Consider the following 19,209-nt stretch of genomic DNA (forward strand, 5'->3'; position numbering starts at 1 on the left):
TATCACGTTGATTGATTTGTGGATGTTGAACCAACCTTGCAGCCCAGGGATAAATCCCACTTTGTCGTGGTGAATAATCTTTTAATGTACGGTTGGGTCCTATTGGCTAGTATTTTGGTGAGATTTTTTGCATCCATGTTCATCAAGGATTTGGTCTGTAATTCTCCTTTTGATGGGGTCTTTGTGTGGTTTTGGGATCAACGTAATCGTGGCCTCATAAAACGAGTTTGGAAGTTTTCCTTCCATTTCTATCTTTTGGAACATTTTCAGAAGAATAGGTATGAATTCCTCTTTAAATGTTTGGTAGAATTCCCCTGGGAAGCCTTCTGGTCCTGAGCTTTTGTTTGTTGGGAGATTGTTGATTCCTGCTTCAATTTCCTTAGCTGTTATAGGTCTGTTCAGGTTTTCTATTTCTTCCTGGTTCAGTTTTAGTAGTTGATACATCTCTAGGAATGCATCCATTTCTTCCAGGTTATCTAATTTGCTGGCATAGAGTTGCTCATAATGTGTTCTTATAATTGTTTGTGTTTCTTTGGTGTTGGTTGTGATCTCTCCTCTTTCATTCATGATTTTGTGGATTTGGGTCATTTCTCTTCTCTTTTTGATAAGTCTGGCCAGGGGTTTATCAATCTTGTTAATTCTTTCAAAGAACCAGCTCCTAGTTTCGTTGATCTGTTCTACCGTTTTGGTTTCTATTTTGGTTTCTATTTCATTGTTTTCTGCTCTGATCTTTATTTAATTTCTCTTCTCCTGCTGGGTTTAGGCTTTATTTGCTGTTCTTTCTCCAGCTCCTTTAGGTGTAGGGTTAGGTTGTGTATTTGAGAAACTTTCTTGTTTCTTGAGAAAGGCTTGTATTGCTATATATTTTCCTCCTAGGACTGCCTTTGCCCTATCCCAAAGATTTTGGACAGTTCTGTTTTCATTTTCAATTTTTTCCATGATTTTTAAAAATTCCTCTTTAATTTCCTGGTTGACCCATTCATTTTTTAGTAGGATGCTCTTTAACCTCCATGTACTTGAGTTCTTTCCAACTTTCCTCTTGTGATTGAGTTCTAGTTTCAAAGCATTGTGGTCCAAAAATATGCAGGGAATGATCCCAGTCTTTTGGTACCGGTTGAGACCTGATTTGTGACTAGGATGTGATCTATTCTGGAGAATGTTCCATGGGCACTAGAGAAGAATGTGTATTCTGTTGCTTTGGGATGGAATGTTCTGAATATATCTGTCAAGTCCATTTGGTCCAGTAATAAACACTCATTTTCTTTGGAGACCTTTTAGCCACCTCATTGTTGGGAGTCTCTCATTGCCCTATTATCTCATATAATTATCTGTTATCCTTGCTGTCCTCTTTCTCGTAATTTTTTTCTCAAGGAATGGTAAACTATCTGTTCTACTCATACCCATGATTTTAAGAACCCAGCCTCCCACCTCATGGTTCTCAACCTTAGTTGCTCCAATAATCATGTGGACCTTGTACCTAGAGATTTTGATAGAGATGTCTCAGGTGGAGCCTGGCCGTAAGTATTTTTTAAATGCTTCTTGGATTGTTCTTGAACTCAGGCATTAGTCAAATTATTTTTCCAAATACTTTCCTTTGTAAGTGGACTTCTAGTGCTAGATGGTGAGAAAATAAAACTTCTAACTTCTCACATATGGTTCCATCTTTAAAATCTGAAGTCACGTAGCTTATTTCACATTTATTTCAATGTTTCAGTTATTACCGTATTTTATTTTTTATATTTTTATGTCAGTTCTTGATAATATGAATTCTGAAACTTTCTTGAATTTTTCTTATGTATTATCCATGAATACAATCTGATTGTGTGACTATTCTTCACTTCCTTTTGCTTTTAGTATTGCCTCAGATTTGTGTGTGTAGAAGTTCAATACCAGATACCAAATGAAGAGTGCAATTCTACTTATTGCAATAGCCATGGAGTAAGTAATTTCAATTTTCATTTTAGCAAGATGCTTTGAAGAATGCTGTAAAACAGTTTGGAGATTTAAAAAAAAAATCATTAAAATGATTTTCATGCTGCTTGGTGTCATTTAATAGTCTATAATTTATAACTTCTATCTTATTTTCTTAAGAAATCTTGCCAAGGGCACCTGGGTGGCTCAGTTGGTTAAGTGACTGCCTTTGGCTCAGGTCATGATCCTGGAGTCCCAGATCAAGTCCTGCATTGGGCTCCCTGTTCATCGGGGAGTCTGCTTCTCCCTCTGACCCTACCCCCTCTTGTGCTCTCTCTCTCACTCTCTCTCTCTCTCTCAAAAAAAAATAAATAAAATCTTAAAAAAAAAGAAATCTTGCCAAACTATTTATTAGAGAAGATAGAAACATTTAAGGTGATTCTGGATGTATAAAGTGTTTGGTAAATAAAAGGGGTGGATGTGGTATATGCACCATGTATTATTATATAACCAAAATGATCTTATTTTCACAGAAAGAAGGTAGAAACTGGTAAACAAAGGTCATTAGAATTTTCTTTCTAGTCTTGCTTGTTAATTTAGAGTATGGGCTGTTCTGTGAAACTAGCAACTAAATGATAGTGGCAAGTTACTGGTAATTGCCAGTATTTGGGTCTGGCCATGGAAAGAGTTGAAGAATTTTTTTAAAAATTGCTTTGTCAGCAGAAGCTAAATATGCTTTCTAAAGTATGGACAATTCCAAGAGAAAATTTGTGAAAATTTATTGAGTTTGTCTATTTAAGTTAAATTCTCTGGAATGAATAAATTCTCTGAAATAAATTTCTCCGTTGAATAAGTATAGAATATTCATTGCTCTCTATTGAAAACCATCTTTGTTCTAAAAAAAAATTGTTCTATTTTCTGATTACTGCAGGTTTGCAACAATTTAAATCACTGCCATTGTGAAAAGGGGTTTGACCCTCCTACATGCATGAAGAAGAAGGGAGAATTTGGAAGTATAGATGATGGGCACAAGGCTCCATCTGGTTAGTCTTTCAAATTTCATGAATCAAAGACAACATGTAAGAGAAAAATTAAGTGTAGGTTCCAAGCTAGGTTACAAAGCAACTGATACCAACAAACATGTTTTTGTTTTTTTTGTAAGATTTTTGAAGATCTAAGACAGTACAAGTTCGTTCTGTACTTTTTATATCAACATTGACGTGGTCTACTAACAAAAAAGTGTACCCAGTGTTAGGCAATATAAAAGTAAAAATTCCAGTGCATAAAATTTGACTAGTTAATTTAGATTGTTCACTTTGGATTTTCTCATACATTTCTGGTTTAAAATAGTGTTTGTTAGTAGTCATTGTTATATTAATGCCACCAGATTCTTTGAAACTATCTTTTATTCCTTTTTGCTGCATTGTAAGGACTTCAGTCCAATCTTTTGAAGTATCCTCTCTAGAATCTCTCTGCTCGGGTTCCTGAGTATTATTTGGAGATTAAGCAGTCCTGGATAGGACTGAGGATACGTGTGTGTGTCGGGGGATATTCCCTGGTTTTAGAAGATATTGGAGCCCACCTAGAATAACCTGGGAGCAGAGGCTGTCCACCCTCACCCCCTTTCCTTTTGGGGCAAATAAATACTGAAGCTCCTTGGCAGATTTACTTGAACCTTGGTTACTAGGGGGAAGGCATACCTAGGGTGACCAACTTTTTACAGAGTTAACACACAGCCATATTAGACTGTATATCAGACCAAAAAAAAAAGGGGGGGAATAATAGTTTAACATGTAACATAATTATGCACATATATTATTTTCACATAAATATGTGTAAAATAGATATTTATTTAAAATTACATATTCTGTATTATTGATTTTTTGTTACATAAATGCTATTATTTAAGCAAAACAACAATAGAGCTAATTACTAGAGTCAATTGATAGTAGTTTATAGTACAACCAATTAAGCAAATAATATATATGAGCAAAAATGTAACAATATTTTATAATGACAATATTATATAATATAGCCTTTGAAATAGCAATTGATATTTACCTCTTTTTAAAAAGTCTTTACTGGATATTTAAATTTTGCAGGCTTATTGTATAATATTAAGATTCATAAATGTAAGAGTTTTCAAAAGGGGAATATAAATAAGAAAAATTAAAAGTTTGCCCTATACTTAATAAAAAATAATAATGACAGGATTCTTTCTTTCTTTTCTTTTCCTTTTTTTTAAACTAATGAATCACTGAACACTACATCAAAAACTAATGATGTACTATATGTTGGTTAATTGAACTTAATTTAAAAAAAAATAAAAGGATTCTTTCTGTTCTATGATATGGTCAGATATATTTTTGGCTCCTTCTTTTTCATTTTCCAGTTATATTTCTCTGTATTGCTTGCAACCTTTCAGGCATCCTTCCTTTAACCAGCAGCAAAATGGAATAGAACCAGATGTACAATTGCTTTTGACTTGAAGCTCTGCTTTATCAAGTCACATTTACTGAATTCAGGTGTCAGTCCATTGTGATGGCATCAGCAAAGATCTCCCACAAAAGCATTTGAACATGACTTACTTGGGTTTTTTTTTTTTTTTTTTTTTACTAGACACAGCAGATTTTTAGACTTGTAGAAATTATTTTGCAGCTCTCCAAAAACATTCATTAGCTTTATTTCTGTAGGTGTCTTCTGATAGACCAGGTACCTATCAGTCAGTTCCTTTGCATATTTAATTCATCATATAGACTGCCCATTTCAAAAATGTTCATAATTTTTAAGCACTCTAAAGCACATTGGATGTCAGAAGTTAAATCTCTTTTTCTTAGGGAACATGGTTGAAAGCATAGAGGTAATTTGCATTTATGAAATCTAAGTTGAATTACAAATAAATTACGATTTTAACAAAGGTACTGAAAAGGTCCTGTTTCATTGCTTGCTTTTTTCTAGTTACATTTTTTGAGTTCTGAAGCAGTCTTATTTCCAAAAATATGAGTCATAGGTATAGTCAGTTCATGTTTTCCCCTACGATTCACAAATTATCAAATTTTCAGAGAAACAGCATGTAAATTTCTGTTTTTACTGCAACCTTCTATTTTCCTTCTCAATGTATTTAAAAATTAAAGAAGTACATTATTGTCCAGGCTTTCAAGAGCAAGATTTTTTGCCAGGCCAGTATTCTAACACACCTCATAATACTGGTAACACTAAGAGCCATCTTATATGCGTCCATGTCTGAGGAAGCCATCACCTTCCCATTTCATAAAGTTTTTTAAAAAATCCCATTACCAGCTTCCTTACATTTTGAGGAAACTAAAAGTGACCAAAAGCTTTCATCAGGAAAGCCTGTCTATAACACTCTATTCAGTATTGTGTCCAAGGTGTGTAGAATATTTAGCGGGTGAGATCTTTTCCTTTTCTTTGATAGGAAGCTTATAGACTGAATGGGATTTGCAGAAGTTTACATATTTGCACTGCCTGCTAACTATGCATATAGATCAACAAAGTCTAGTTTGGATTTGAGCAAGATAACAAATTTTTTTTTTCTGTAATTTCATTAAAATCTGTGTAGAAATTAAGAAACTTATTTTAAACTTTATTTTTAAAATAAAATTACCTAAGTGCTGGGGGATTATTTTGCTGCCTTATTCACTTGGTAAGATATGACAGAATCATTGCCACACTTAAGGGGTCAAAAAATATTATAACAGTTCTCACATTTTTCTCCCACAGGACATTTTAGTGCAATCTGTGAATCAGGAAATGTAACTTCACTTGGTTTTGTAGAGCAATGAAGGGAATGAGTGATAGGGCAGTGCATGTTTATTCCTATGGTGTGCCAAAGCTAATGCTAATTTGCTAGTTATTTTTGTCAGGACATTGGTGTCTTTTGGGGAGAGAAAAGTTGTTGTTGCTGTTGTTTTTAATTTGGGAAACAAAAAAATGTAGTTGATTTAAAAATACTTGCTTATTTTATCCAAGAATTTGAGATTCAACCTCCAAATATGCTTTCACATCACCTTCTCCACCATACCTATTCCAAATTCTTTTTTTTAATTGAGATATAATTGACATATAACATTATATTAGTTTCAGGTGTACAATATAATGAGTCAATATTTGTATACATTGTAAAATAATTGCTATAAGTCTAGTTAGCATCCATCACATACATAGCTACAGGTTTTTTTCTTGTGATGAGAATTTTTAAGGTCTAGTCTCTTAGCAACTTTCAAATATGTAATACAGTATTGTTTACTATAGTTTCCATGCTGTACATTACACTCCTAGGAATTATTTATTTTATAACTTGAAGTTTGTACCTTTTGACCCCCTTCATCCATTTCACTCAACCCTCCACACCACTGGCAACCATCAGTCTGTTCTCCATATCTATGAGCTTGTTTTTTCTTTTCTTTTTTTTTTTTTTAGATTCCACATATAAGTGAGATCATACAAATATATTGTATTAGTGTCTGACTTATTTCACTTAGCATAATGCTCTCAAGATCCATCCATGCCATTACAAATGGCAAGATTTCATTCCTTTTTATGGCTGAATAATATTCCATTGTATATATATTTGACCACATTTTCTTTATCCATTCGTTCATTGATGGACATTTAGGTTGTATTCATATCTTGTCTTTTGTAAATAATGCTGCAGTGAACATGGGCAGTGCATATATAATTTTGAGGTAGTGTTTTCATTTTCTTTGGCTATATACCCAGAAGTGGAATTGCTGGGTCATATGGTAGTTCTATTTTTAATTTTTTAACCTCCCCCTCCATACTGTTTTCCATAGGGGCTGCATCACTTTATATTTTTACCAATGGTGCTCAAGGGTTCTCTTTTCTCCATATTTTGCCAATACTTGTTATTTCTTGTCTTTTTGATAATAGCCATTTTAACATGTGTGAAGTGATATCTCCTTATGGTTTTCATTTGTGTTTCCCTGATCATTAGTGATGTTGAGCATTTTTCATGTACACCTTGGCCATTTGAATGTCTTTGGAAAAATTTCTATTGACGTCTTGTGCCTAGGATTATTTGAGTTTTTTGCTAGTGAGTTAGATGAATTCTTAATATATTTTGGATATTATCAGATATATTATTGGCGAATATTTTCTGTCATTCAGGAGGTTACCTTTTAATTTTGTTGGTGATTTCCAATGCTGTGCAGATTTTTAGTTTGGTGTAGTCCCACTTGTTTGTTTTTGCTTTTGTTGCCTTTACATTAACAAAATTATCACCAAGATCGATATCAAGGAGCTTACCACCTATATTTTCTTCTAGGAGTTTTATGGTTTCAGGTACATTCAAGTCTAAAACATTTTAAGTTAATATTTGTTTATAATATAATATAGTCCAATTTCATTCTTTAGCATGTGAATATCCAGTTTTTTCAATACCATTTATTTAAGAGTCTGTCCTTTCCCCCATTTAATATTCTTGGCTCCTTTGTTGTAAATTAATTGACTGCATATGTGTGGGTTTATTTCTGCGTCCAAATGATTTTCATCATATTGTATAATATGCTCTGTTTGGTTATTTATTTCTTTAATCCAGTTGTATGTGTCCTTCCATCTGTCGTTAAAAATAGTCATTTAGCCTTCATGATCAGTGATGTCTGGGTCATACTGCTTAGTGTTGTAATCATTCTGATTATCATTATCTGAGCTCTTAGGAAACATGATTACAATATTGACAATATGAAAAATTAAATTAGCACTCTCTTGACACAAAGCACAACAGTTAATCCAAAGACTAAGTCAAAGATGGACTATTAAAGATTTCAATACCCTTAGGTTGCACACTTAAGTCATATCACTCAGAATGAATCACAAATTACAATTGTTGACATCAGCAGAGTTAAAAACAGAAAATAAAGAAGGCAGGTAAGTTATACTTTATTCTTTTGACACCAAAACAATGTTCCTTTTACTCCTTATTTTTTCAGCTTCCATATGGATTTTCTTCTTTTGCTTCAACCCTCCAAACCAGTTGCCATAACTCAAAAAATTTCCCATCTCAGGAATGGATTATTCAGTATTTGAGACTTTGTATATGACAGCTTGGATCGTCCCAGGCAAATGTTCATGTTTGGTTTCCCTAGGTCACTCTGGGTCCTGATGGCAGTAGAATGGTGGTGCCTGAGCCTGGGATCAGAGGAAAACTTTCAATCCAGCTAGTTTCATTCAGTTAGCTGCCATAGAGTCTGTCTTCATCAATGTATTCTGGGGCCTGTAGGTCTACTCTGAAAGCCCTGGGCTGGTATGCCATTGGCTGCATGCATTTTCTGTCCCCAAATGGTCCCTTCTGGGGCCCTGTACCCAAAGATGAGCCCTGGACTCAATGTGGGGGATGCTCTTGTGATGTCAAATGCATTTTGGGGCATAAAGATGAGAGACAAGGTGATCTTAAGGAGCCCAGTTTCTTTAATACCCTTATTCTATTTATTTTCTATATCACTGACTTATCTTAACAAAATATGGCTTGGAAAAAACTAAAATTATGGAATTTATGATGGCTTTATTTATAGCCAATACATTATCAACTTTTGTTAATATTTCATGGATATTATCAAAGAATGTATAACCATTTTACAGCATTACATATATAGATATAACTACATAAATATACATATGTACATAATTGAATATATATGTGTATGTGTGTGTATGAGTTACCTGTTATTTGCATATTCTACATTCTAAATTCTCCTATATTTTTGTCTACTTGTCTACTTCATATATAAAATTATAAAGAGTATATTTTAATTTCACATTATAATTTTCCTTTCAAAATTTTTATGTAATCTTAACTCCAGAAATTACCACTAATAATACTATACATTATTCCTGATTTTCAGGAGTTATTATCAATCTTTTAAATCCATGACAAACTAGTAGTAAAAAGAAATCCATTTGCATCTCTTTAATTTCATGAAGCTTCCCATTTACCTATGGTTATAGGAAATTTATAATTCTGTTGTGTATTGCTCTTTCATCACCCTTGACAATCTATTTTATTGATTTTTTTCACCCTTTTTAACATACACACATATTTATATATGTATGTTTACTTGTAAAATACACATAAATTAAAATTTACCATTTTAATCATTTTTAAGTCTATAATTCAGTGACATTGTCCATTGTTGTGCAACCACCATCCATCTCCAGAACTCTTCATCTTGCAGAACTGAAAGTGTATACTCATTAAATGATAACTCCCCAATCCCTTCTCCCCTAGCTCCTGGCAACCACCATTCTACTTTCTGTGTCTATGAATTTCACTACTTCTGAGACCCCATATAAGTGGAATCACACAGTATTTGTCATGTTGTATCTGGCTTATTTTACTTAGCACAATGTCCTTAAAGTTCATGTTGGAACATGTGTCATAATTCCTTTTTAAAAAATTTTTTCAAAAAATTTTATTTGAGAGAGAGAGAGCACAAGCAGGGGCGAGGAGCAGAGGTAGAAGCAGACTACCTGCTGAGCAGGAAGCCTGATGAGGGGCTTGATCCCAGGACCCTGAGATCATGACCTGAGATGAAGGCAGATGCTTAACCAACTGAACCACCCAGGCACCATAATTCCCTTTCTTTTTAAGGCTAATAATATTCCATTACATGTATGTACTACATTTTGCTTATCCATTCATCTGTCAATGGACAATTGGGTTACTTCCAAGTTTTAGTTATTGTGAATAATGCTGCTATGAACATGGGTGTTTAAGTATCTGTTTGAGTCCATGCTTTCAATAATTTGGGGTATATACCTAGATGTGGAATTGCTAGATAATATGGTAATTCTATGTTTAATTTTTTTGAAGAATCTCCATACTGTTTTCCAAAGAGGATGCATTATTTTACATTCCCACCAACAGTGCACAAGGATTCCAGTTTCTCCACATCCTTGCCAAAACTTGTTATTTTCTGTTTTGTAAATAGTAGCCATCCTGATGGGTATAAGCTGATAACTCATTGTGGTTTTGATCTCTCTATAGGTATAGAATGATCTATAGATCAGAAATTACCTTTTTCATTTTTAAGAATATTATCATTTTGTTGAAAATTGTTATCAGGGGCACCTGGGTGGCTCAGTCGGTTAAGTGGCTGCCTTTGGCTCAGGTCATGATCCCAAGGTCCTGGGATCGAGCCCCATGTCAGGCTCCCTGCTCAGCGGGGAGCCTGCTTCCCCCCTCTCCCTCTCCCTGCCTCTCTGCCTACTTGTGCTCTCTTTCTGCCAAATAAATAAATAAAATCTTAAAAAAAAAAGAAAATTGTTATTAGAAGGTCTGTCATTGTATTTTAAATTTGTTACTTTTTACATATGGGAAGCCTACAGATTTTTGTGCATGCATTTTATCAATGGGTTATCACTATTTTCAAAAGTCTTTTAGATTTTAAGGCAGTTAACTGGTGTAACTGCAAATAATTTTTCTGCATCTTTTTAATAATAATAATTTCTTTATTTCCTCTTCTTTAGTTAATCTCTACCCCCATCTCATAATTGCCCTGGGTAATCCATTGAGAATAAAAGGAAATAATCACAAAAGAGATGATCATTATTTTACTCCTAGGAAAATTTCTAATATTTTATCATGAAAAGGATGCTGCTTTTGATTCAATATGTTTATCTTACTGAGAAAATATTTATCTCTTCCAATTGTATTTAAAATCAGGAATGTTTTTTGGGTTTTATTAAATATGTATATGACATCTATTAACTGATCATATTATTTTTGTATTGCCTTTGAAGATTTTCTAGTACTAAACCATCTTGTCTTTTAGCCTGAAGTTCTCTAGACTATTAGGTAGTGAATGTTTCTGGGAAGGAAAGTTTTAATAGGAGTTCCACAGCTATTTCTTTCTCCCTTTAAGGAATGCTCTGGGGACTAAACAACCTCATCTATATTTTCATGAATACACACTGTATTCATCTGCTTGAGCTATCATAACAAAATACCACAGACTGGGTGTCTTAAACAATAGAAATTAATTTTCTCACAGTTGTGGAGGCTAGAAATCTATGATCAGGGTGCTGGCAAATTTTTTTTCTAACTCTCTTCCTGGCTTGCACATGATCGCCTTCTTGCTGAGTCCTTGCACGGCCTTTTCTCGGTGTATGTGGAGAGAGAGTACTCTCTGGTCTAACTAATTCCATCAGATTAGGACCTCACCCTTATGACCTCACTTAACCCTAAATACCTCCCAAAGGTCTTCTCTCCAAGTACCATCACACTGAGTATTAGGGCTTCAATTCATCATATGAATTTTGGGGAACAATTCAGTCCATAAAATTCCATCCCATAGTCCTCTCAAATTCATGTCCTCCTTGTATGCAAAATACAGGTACCCCCATTTCAGCAGCTCCAAAAGTCTTAACCCATTCTGGCACTGATTCCAAATACAAAGTTTCATCTAAGTATCATGTAAATCAGGTATACATGAGACTCACATATGATTTATTCTGAGGCAAAATTCCTTCCTATTGTGAGCCCATAAAACCGGACCAGTTATGTGCCTCCAAAAAACAGGCATAGGATAGACATTCTCATTCTGAAAGAAAGAAATTGGAAAGAAGGACAGGATGACAGATCCCAGTAAATACAAAATTTAGCAAGCTAACTTCCATTAGATTTTTTAAAAAATTTTATTATGTTATGTTAATCACCATACATTACATCATTAGTTTTTGATGTAGTGTTCCATGATTCATTGTTTGCATACAACACCCAGTGCTCCATTCAGTATGTGCCCTTTAATACCCATCACCAGGCTAACCCATCCCACCCCTTGAACCCTCAGTTTGTTTCTCAGAGTCTCTCATGGTTTGTCTCCCCCTCCGATTTTCCCCCCTTCATTTTTCCCTTCCTGCTACCTTCTTCTTCTCCTTTTTTTTTTTTTTTAAACATATAATGTATTACTTGTTTCAGAGGTACAGGGGAGACCATTAGATTTTTGTTTCAAGCATATCCTCTTTGGCTTGATATTCTGTCCTCCAAGCCCACTGTAGTGACAGCATCATCCCATAGTCCTCAGTGACATCTATCCCACCCCTTTGGCCTTGCCCACACAACACTTTGCAGCCTCCCTGTCTCCCAGGCACTGGGCTGGGGCAGCCTAGCTGAAATCAAGGAGGGAAGCTCCTGGGCCTGTGATGGGAGAGAAAACCCTGATGATTTCTTAATCATCTTTGGAGCGTTCTTCTCTTTTCTTGAAGAATGAAGTATATCGGCAGCCAAATAGCTGTATTGTCCCATCCTATTCCCTTTGGTCCAACTTGGCAATGTTTCTGCCTTCATGGATCTCATCCCTATTCCTGAGATGGCTGCTAAGATGCAATAATCTCAATATCAAATGACTTGCCAGCCACACATTGGGCATTCTCTCTAAAACATGTTTCCTCATTTTTTTACAATGGTTAGGCTGAGAATTCTCCAGGTCTCTAAGTTCTGATTAACACTTCCTCAACTCATCAATCCACTCTCACATTTGCTGTAAGCAGTTGGGAGGACCTGAGCTGTACCTTCAACATTTTGCTTAGAAATCTCCTCAGCTAATTATCCAGTTTCATTGCTCACAAGTTTTATCTTGTGAAGCACTGGGGCAGTTTAAGAGGAGCACATTGAACCATGATCATGCATGACTGTAGCTGGGGGGTGGCTCCTCTACCTGTCAGCTTCCTCATTGTTTCAACTGGCAGAGAAGTGATAGAACAGTATTCTATACCAAATTAAAACAACAACAACAAGAACATGCTAATAAATTGTGGAGAAAGCAGAGTTTGATACATTATAAACCCAGATAGGTGGCTGATAATGTACAAAGAGGTGGAAGTTGAGGAGCCACATAGATCAGACGCTCAGGAATGAAAACAGATGTCAGCTGAGAATGAATAATAACTGATGAGGAGGAGGACCTGGGTGGCTCAGCCGGTTAGCCATCAGACTCTTGATTTCAGCTCAGGTTGTGATCTCAGGGTCTTGAGATCAAGCCCTGCATCAGCTCTGCACTCAGTGGGGAGTCTGTTGGAGATTCTCTCTCTCTCTCTCTCTCTGCCCCTCCCCCACAACCACTTGCAGGCGCACACATGTGCTCTCTCTCTCTCAAATAAATAAATAAACCTTAAAAAAAAACTGATGAGAAAAATGTGACATTAACATTAGTTGGAAAGAAATGTGGGTCAAAGCCAGACTTAGCCATGCATTCTACAAAATAATTATAGAGCCATTTTAACAATTTCCTATTGCTATATATTTGACTAAAGGACTTAGTTAAATAATTGTTATTTAGTGACTACTAATTTTTAATTTTTAGAAAAATATTTTAGTAATGTAAGAGAAATTAAATGCCACACTTCCCAGATTTAATTCTCATATTTAGGTAGAATCCCAATACTCTCTGTGATATACATGTTTAAATTTTGGATAACTTATATCAGAAAGAAATTGAGGAAATGTTTGTAGGTATTAAACGTGCTTATGAAAGATTATCTTCAGTCAAATAAATCACTATATGATATAATGTTGAAAACTCATAGACATCAGTAAAGCACTAGTAACAGTCCATTTTATATGTTAATTTAATAATTAATATTTATTATATTTATAATATATGTGAGTGAAATGTTTAGTGTTGGGAATAATGTTGGTAATGATATCCTCTCCACATTTTTGTTTGGTTAGTACAATCTCTAACATAATATGAGATGGTTATTTTCCATTATAGGTAAAAGCTACTTGAGGGAACAAAATACCACTCCTTCAAAACACCGATTTCTACTCATTTTCTACATTTCTCTACCTGTGCTCATCATCACTGCCATTGTTTTAATAAAGCAGAATAAAATAAGAGAGCTGTGCTACAGAGATGAAACTGAAAGTGAGAGGTATATATGTTTATTTTTACTAAATTCAATGAGTCAAGAAAAAAGTACTCATGTTTCGTCAGGAATAATCTAAGGTTGTAGGTAGAACAATATGAGGAGAGGTCCAGGGATACATTTCAAACCAGTGTGATGTCCTCCATTTTTTTAGTTTTACTCATTACTAAAACCATTCATTTTACCATTAGTATCACTTGAAGAGGAGATATGACTGCCAAGAATATAGTGGGGATTTATTCAGCCTCTTAGTCAGCCAACACTGTCTAAATAGTCTTATTAATAGTCTACTGTCCAAAGGCTTCTGAGAATATATAACGCTGCATTTAAAGGGAACTTTCAAAAGATAAATTTTTTAGATGCAAAATATCAGACAACTCTATTAGAATAGCTCTCTCAACTGAAAATGGTATTTATGAAACTGCTTCCAAAATATTTATTTTCCTAAGTATTGATGCTGCTATTTGTAAAGTCATTTCTTAACCAGAAATTACATGTGTAGTTCAAAACACAGGTGATGAAACAGGAGGCAGCATCATGAAATGGGAAAGAAATTACATTTAGCCTCAGAAAACTTAGTTTTAAATCCTAAATCTTGCATGCAGAAACTATAATACCTTGAGCAAGTGATTTAATCTCTATGTTCTTAAAATTATTCTCTATAACTCTATAAAATGGGAGATAATAATAGCTTTCCAATGTATCATAAATTTTTGGATATACCAAATCAGTAAGTGAAATCACCACATTATCTGTAATCAGTTACATAAATATTTAGATATAGCTATTAAGCTTCTTATTCATAATTTACTGTATTCTCCCATAGAAGTATTTACATCTAGTTTAACTTCCAGGAAATGACAGGAAGAGAAAACACAAATATGTGTTATGAAAGAAAGAAAAAAATAGAAATTTATAGAAAAATTAACTTAAATTTTGACTGCCACTTTAAGGTTTTGGCTTAATTTGACCTGAGGAGTTATGGGTGTCATAGAATCAGAGGGCATGTCTATACAAATGTGGTCCTATAAATAATTGAATAAATGTAAAATGAAGATGAGAGGAGTTAATCAACAAAGCAAGATGGATGATGGCATTTCTTCTAATATTTAGCATCCATCTTTAGATGAATGGATAAAGAAGATGTGGTATATATACACAATGGAATATTACTCAACCATAAAAAGAATGCTATCTTACCATTTGCAACAACATGAATGAACCTAGAGGGTATAATACTAAGTGAAATAAATCAATCAGAGAAAGACAAATACCATATGATTTCACTCATATGCGGAATTTAAGAAATAAAACAAGGAACAAACAAAATAAAAAAAAAGACAAACAAAATCACAGACTCTTAAATACAGAAAACAAACTGGTTGCCAGAGGGGAGGTGGGTGAGGTGGATAAGTGAAAGAGATGAAGGGGATTAAGAGTACACTTACCTTGATGAGCACTGAGTAATGTATAGAATTGTTGAACCATTATATTGTACACTTGAAACTACTATAACACTCACTGTATGTTAATCTACTTAAAGAAAAGAAAAAAAAAGAACAGTATCTGTTTTATTTTGTTGGAGGGAGACATTTTATTTAATGAATCACTGTTTCTTTGAAAAATATTCTTCATTCAAATAGCCACTTAGTTGTTCAAAATTTTTAAATTTCTCCACTTAAAATAAATTTTGTCATTTTAATAGATCTGTGTCAGAAGAAAGCAGCAGTAACAGCAAGTTATCCCCCAGTGTAAGGTGAGTCTAGAACAATGTGATTAGCCATTGTGCATTGTAATTTTTTTTTTTTTTTGGTGCATTGCATGTTTTGATCATTGTTTAGGAGCACTACAAAATTCTTGATTTGAAACCAAAACATTTGTTCATAATATGCTTTATGGTTTTCACTGTTATTTAGTGTTATAAACAATAAAACTTGTTTTCATGATATCTCAACCTCTCCTCCCCAACCTACACTAAAGGAGTGATTTTTGTGTACACACACAAGCATCAATAATCACATACTTTGTGGAATTTTTGTTTTGAGCATTGGTAAGGAGGATTTATATCTTAATGACATTTTACTGCCAAATACAAAGAGGACTGATATTATAAGGGATATCACTTATGCTTATAGTTATAATATTATCTCAGAAAAAAAATTACTGTTAGTAAGATAAAGCTCACTCATTTTACTGTCTTAACTCATTTGGGAAAGTAAATTTAGAGATCAGACTATGGAGTAATCATAACATTTTATAAAATTATGTATTCCCCCTTTATTATCAGTATATAAAAATTTCCCTTACAACATGATGGATAGAATATAAAAGGAGATAATATTTTATATAGCATCCCAGGTTATTTTTCAAGTTATGTCTTCATCCTTGCAGTACAAAGTTGCATGCTATGATATTCATGTAACAAATGTTGAAACAAATGTCTGAACTGAGGACATTCCTAATTTTAAGAGAAGCACTATAAATAAAATAAGATAAAAACAGAGAGGGAGACAAACCATAAGAGACTCTTAACTATAGGGAAAAAAGTGGGGATTAATGGAGGAGAGGTGGGTATGGGATAGAGTAATTGGATGATGGGCATTAAGGAGGGCACTTGATAGAATGAGCACTGGGTGTTATATGCAACTAATGAATAACTAAATTCTACCCCTGAAACTAATAATACACTATATGTTAACTAAATTGAATTTAAATAAAAAATTTTAAAAAATAAAAGCACTATTAAATATGGACAATCACCTTCTTAATCCTATTGTCATGGCAGACTGTTTAGGTTCTACAAAAATTAGTCATAATGTTACTCTCAAGGCAAGACTATACTTCAGTCCCTTTAATCACAATGAAATGCATATTACAGGGTAGAGAACAATCAAATGGGTTTTTCCCATTATAATCTCTATCAAAAAAGATAGAAAAAGAAGAAATAATTGCACTTGAAGACAGTGGATGGGAAGAAATAATTTAGGGAGCAGAAATAAATGAAAAGGAAAACAAACAGAAAAATAACAAAAAATGAGCAAAGAGAGATGCTGATTCTTGAAAAGATTAATGCATATAATTAACTAAAACTACACTGTGTATAAACCTTTCAAGTAACACCTTTTTTCATTAAGACATAAGTGTATGTAAATAGGTTTAGAAAGATATGAGAATATCTCTATGCTTAACTCATTGGAATGTGTATAATGTGTCCTTCACCTAACATCTTCTTTCATTAAGACAAGTGTTTGTAAACATTATCTGTTGAAGCAGATGGGAATAGAAAAAAAAATTATCCAGTAGTCCAAAATAAAAAGACTAAGGTTATAATATACCAATATCAGGTAATTAAATTACATATTTTTTAATCTTTTGGACATTAGAAGAAAAGAGAATACTGGTGATAACTTAAAATCAATAAATTTAAATTTTTAGGTGAAATACATGCATTCTTCCAAAAACACATCTTTCCATCTTTCCCAAAATAGAATAGAGGAAAATTGAAAATATGGATAAGTCTTCCATTAAAGATCTGGAAACTGTCATTTGAAACTTTCTCACAAAGTTAATACTTGGGCATATTATTTTCCATGGCATTCATCAGGAACAAAAGAGCCAAGATGAACTGAGCCAGCACTTGCTTAATCACATCATCTTATATTGCATTGAAAAAACAAGTCACAGTACCAAACTCAACATCAGTGAGTGGATGTGTGTAATGTACTCCACCCATTCTAATAGGAGATATTAAAAAGCCACATGGCAAAAACTATGGATGAATAATCATATACCAGGAAAAGAGTGAAGAGTTGGGAAAATAATTCAAACCATTACATCTTCCAAATATTTAAAAAAAGAAGTAATACCTATCTTACACATACTCATCTGGAAAATATAAAAAGAAGAAGCATTTCCTAAGTTTTTCTATGTGGCTAGTCTAACTTTATTTTTTTTAATTTAAATTCAATTAGCCAAGGTATAGTAATCATTAGTTTTTGATATAATGTTCAATGACTCATTAGCTTAGTATATCTAGTCTAACTTTAATACCAAAACTTGGCAAAGGCAATACTGGAAAGGAAAATTAACAGATTAATTTCTGATTAAAGATGCAGGAATTTTAAACAAAACATTTCCAACTAAATCTAGTTAACATTGTAGAAGATAAATAAATAGCCATGGAGGGGGAGAGTGATCTAGGAATGAAAGGTCGGTTTAAAATTAAAAAGCCAATATAATGTAATTCACCATATTAATAGAAAATGAGAAAAATTATGTGATCATTTTTATAGATGAAGAAAAAATATCCTTTCACTATAAAAATTCCCACTTAACTAGTGATAAAAGAGTTACTGTAATGTGATAAAGGAAATTTGAAACAAGAAAACATATAGCAAACATTCCAGTTAATGATGAAATTGTGAATGTTTCTTCCTAAGATCAGGAACATATTCATTTCACAATGTATTCCTTTTCAACATTGTATGGATGATCCTAGCCAGGAAAATAAGGTAAGAAAAAAAAAGTAGAAAGATTGGAAATGAAGAATGAATGATGTCCTTGTTTGTAGATGATATGGCTCTGTACATAGAAAATTCTGGAAATTACAAACCACTTAGAATTAATAAATGAACATAAGGTGCCTGTCAGTTGTCTCTTAGTTTTGTTGACTGTTTCCTTTGCTCTGCAAAACCTTTTTATCTTTTTAAAAATTTTTTTATTGTTATGTTAATCACCATACATTACATCATTAGTTTTTGATGTAGTGTTCCATGATTCATTGTTTGTGCATAACACCCAGTGCTACATGCAGAGCGTGCCCTCTTTAATACTCAAAACAGGCCAACCCATCTTCCCACCCCCCTCCCCAGTACAACCCTCAGTTTGTTTTTCAGAGGCCATCATCTCTCCTGATTTGTCTCCCCCTCCGATTTCCCCCCCTTCATTCTTCCCCTCCTACTATCTTCTTCTATTTTTTTTTCCTAACATATATTCCATTATTTGTTTCAGAGGTATAGATCTGTGATTCAACAGTCTTGCACAATTCACAGCGCTCACCATAGCACATACCCTCCCCAATGTCTATGACGCAGCCACCCCATCCTTCCTACCCACCCCCACTCTAGCAACCCTATTTGTTTCCTGAGATTAAGAATTCCTCATATTGGTGAGGTCATCTGATACATGTCTTTCTCTGATTGACTTATTTCACTCAGCATAATACCCTCCAGGTCCATCCACGTCATTGCAAATGGCAAGATCTCATTCCTTTTGATGGTTGCATAATATTACATTGTATATATATACCACCTCTTCTTTATCCATTCATCTGTCGATGGACATCTTGGCTCTTTCCACAGTTTGGCTATTGTGGACAATGCTGCTATAAACATC

The 19,209-nt window shown here is 33.8% G+C and overlaps 1 protein-coding gene across 2 annotated transcripts in view; it reads left to right on the forward strand.

The window, feature by feature from the left end:
- LOC102739568 (disintegrin and metalloproteinase domain-containing protein 5-like) overlaps positions 1 to 15,879 on the forward strand; it is a 119,836-nt gene extending 103,957 nt beyond the window's left edge. The window contains exons 9-12 of one of the 2 annotated variants that reach the window (XM_081809413.1): positions 1,855 to 1,938; positions 2,843 to 2,954; positions 13,662 to 13,821; positions 15,521 to 15,879. In XM_081809413.1, the coding sequence (XP_081665539.1) occupies positions 1,855 to 1,938; positions 2,843 to 2,954; positions 13,662 to 13,821; positions 15,521 to 15,575 (411 nt within the window). In that variant the 3' untranslated portion in view covers positions 15,576 to 15,879. The remainder of the gene's footprint in view (positions 1 to 1,854; positions 1,939 to 2,842; positions 2,955 to 13,661; positions 13,822 to 15,520) is intronic. The other variant, XM_081809415.1, reaches the window with a different exon arrangement.
- The last annotated feature ends 3,330 nt before the right edge of the window (positions 15,880 to 19,209 follow it).

This window comes from Leptonychotes weddellii, chromosome 2 (assembly GCF_054177405.1).
Source record: "Leptonychotes weddellii isolate Sample4059 chromosome 2, ASM5417740v2, whole genome shotgun sequence".
In the NCBI taxonomy this organism is placed as follows: Eukaryota; Metazoa; Chordata; class Mammalia; order Carnivora; family Phocidae; genus Leptonychotes; species Leptonychotes weddellii.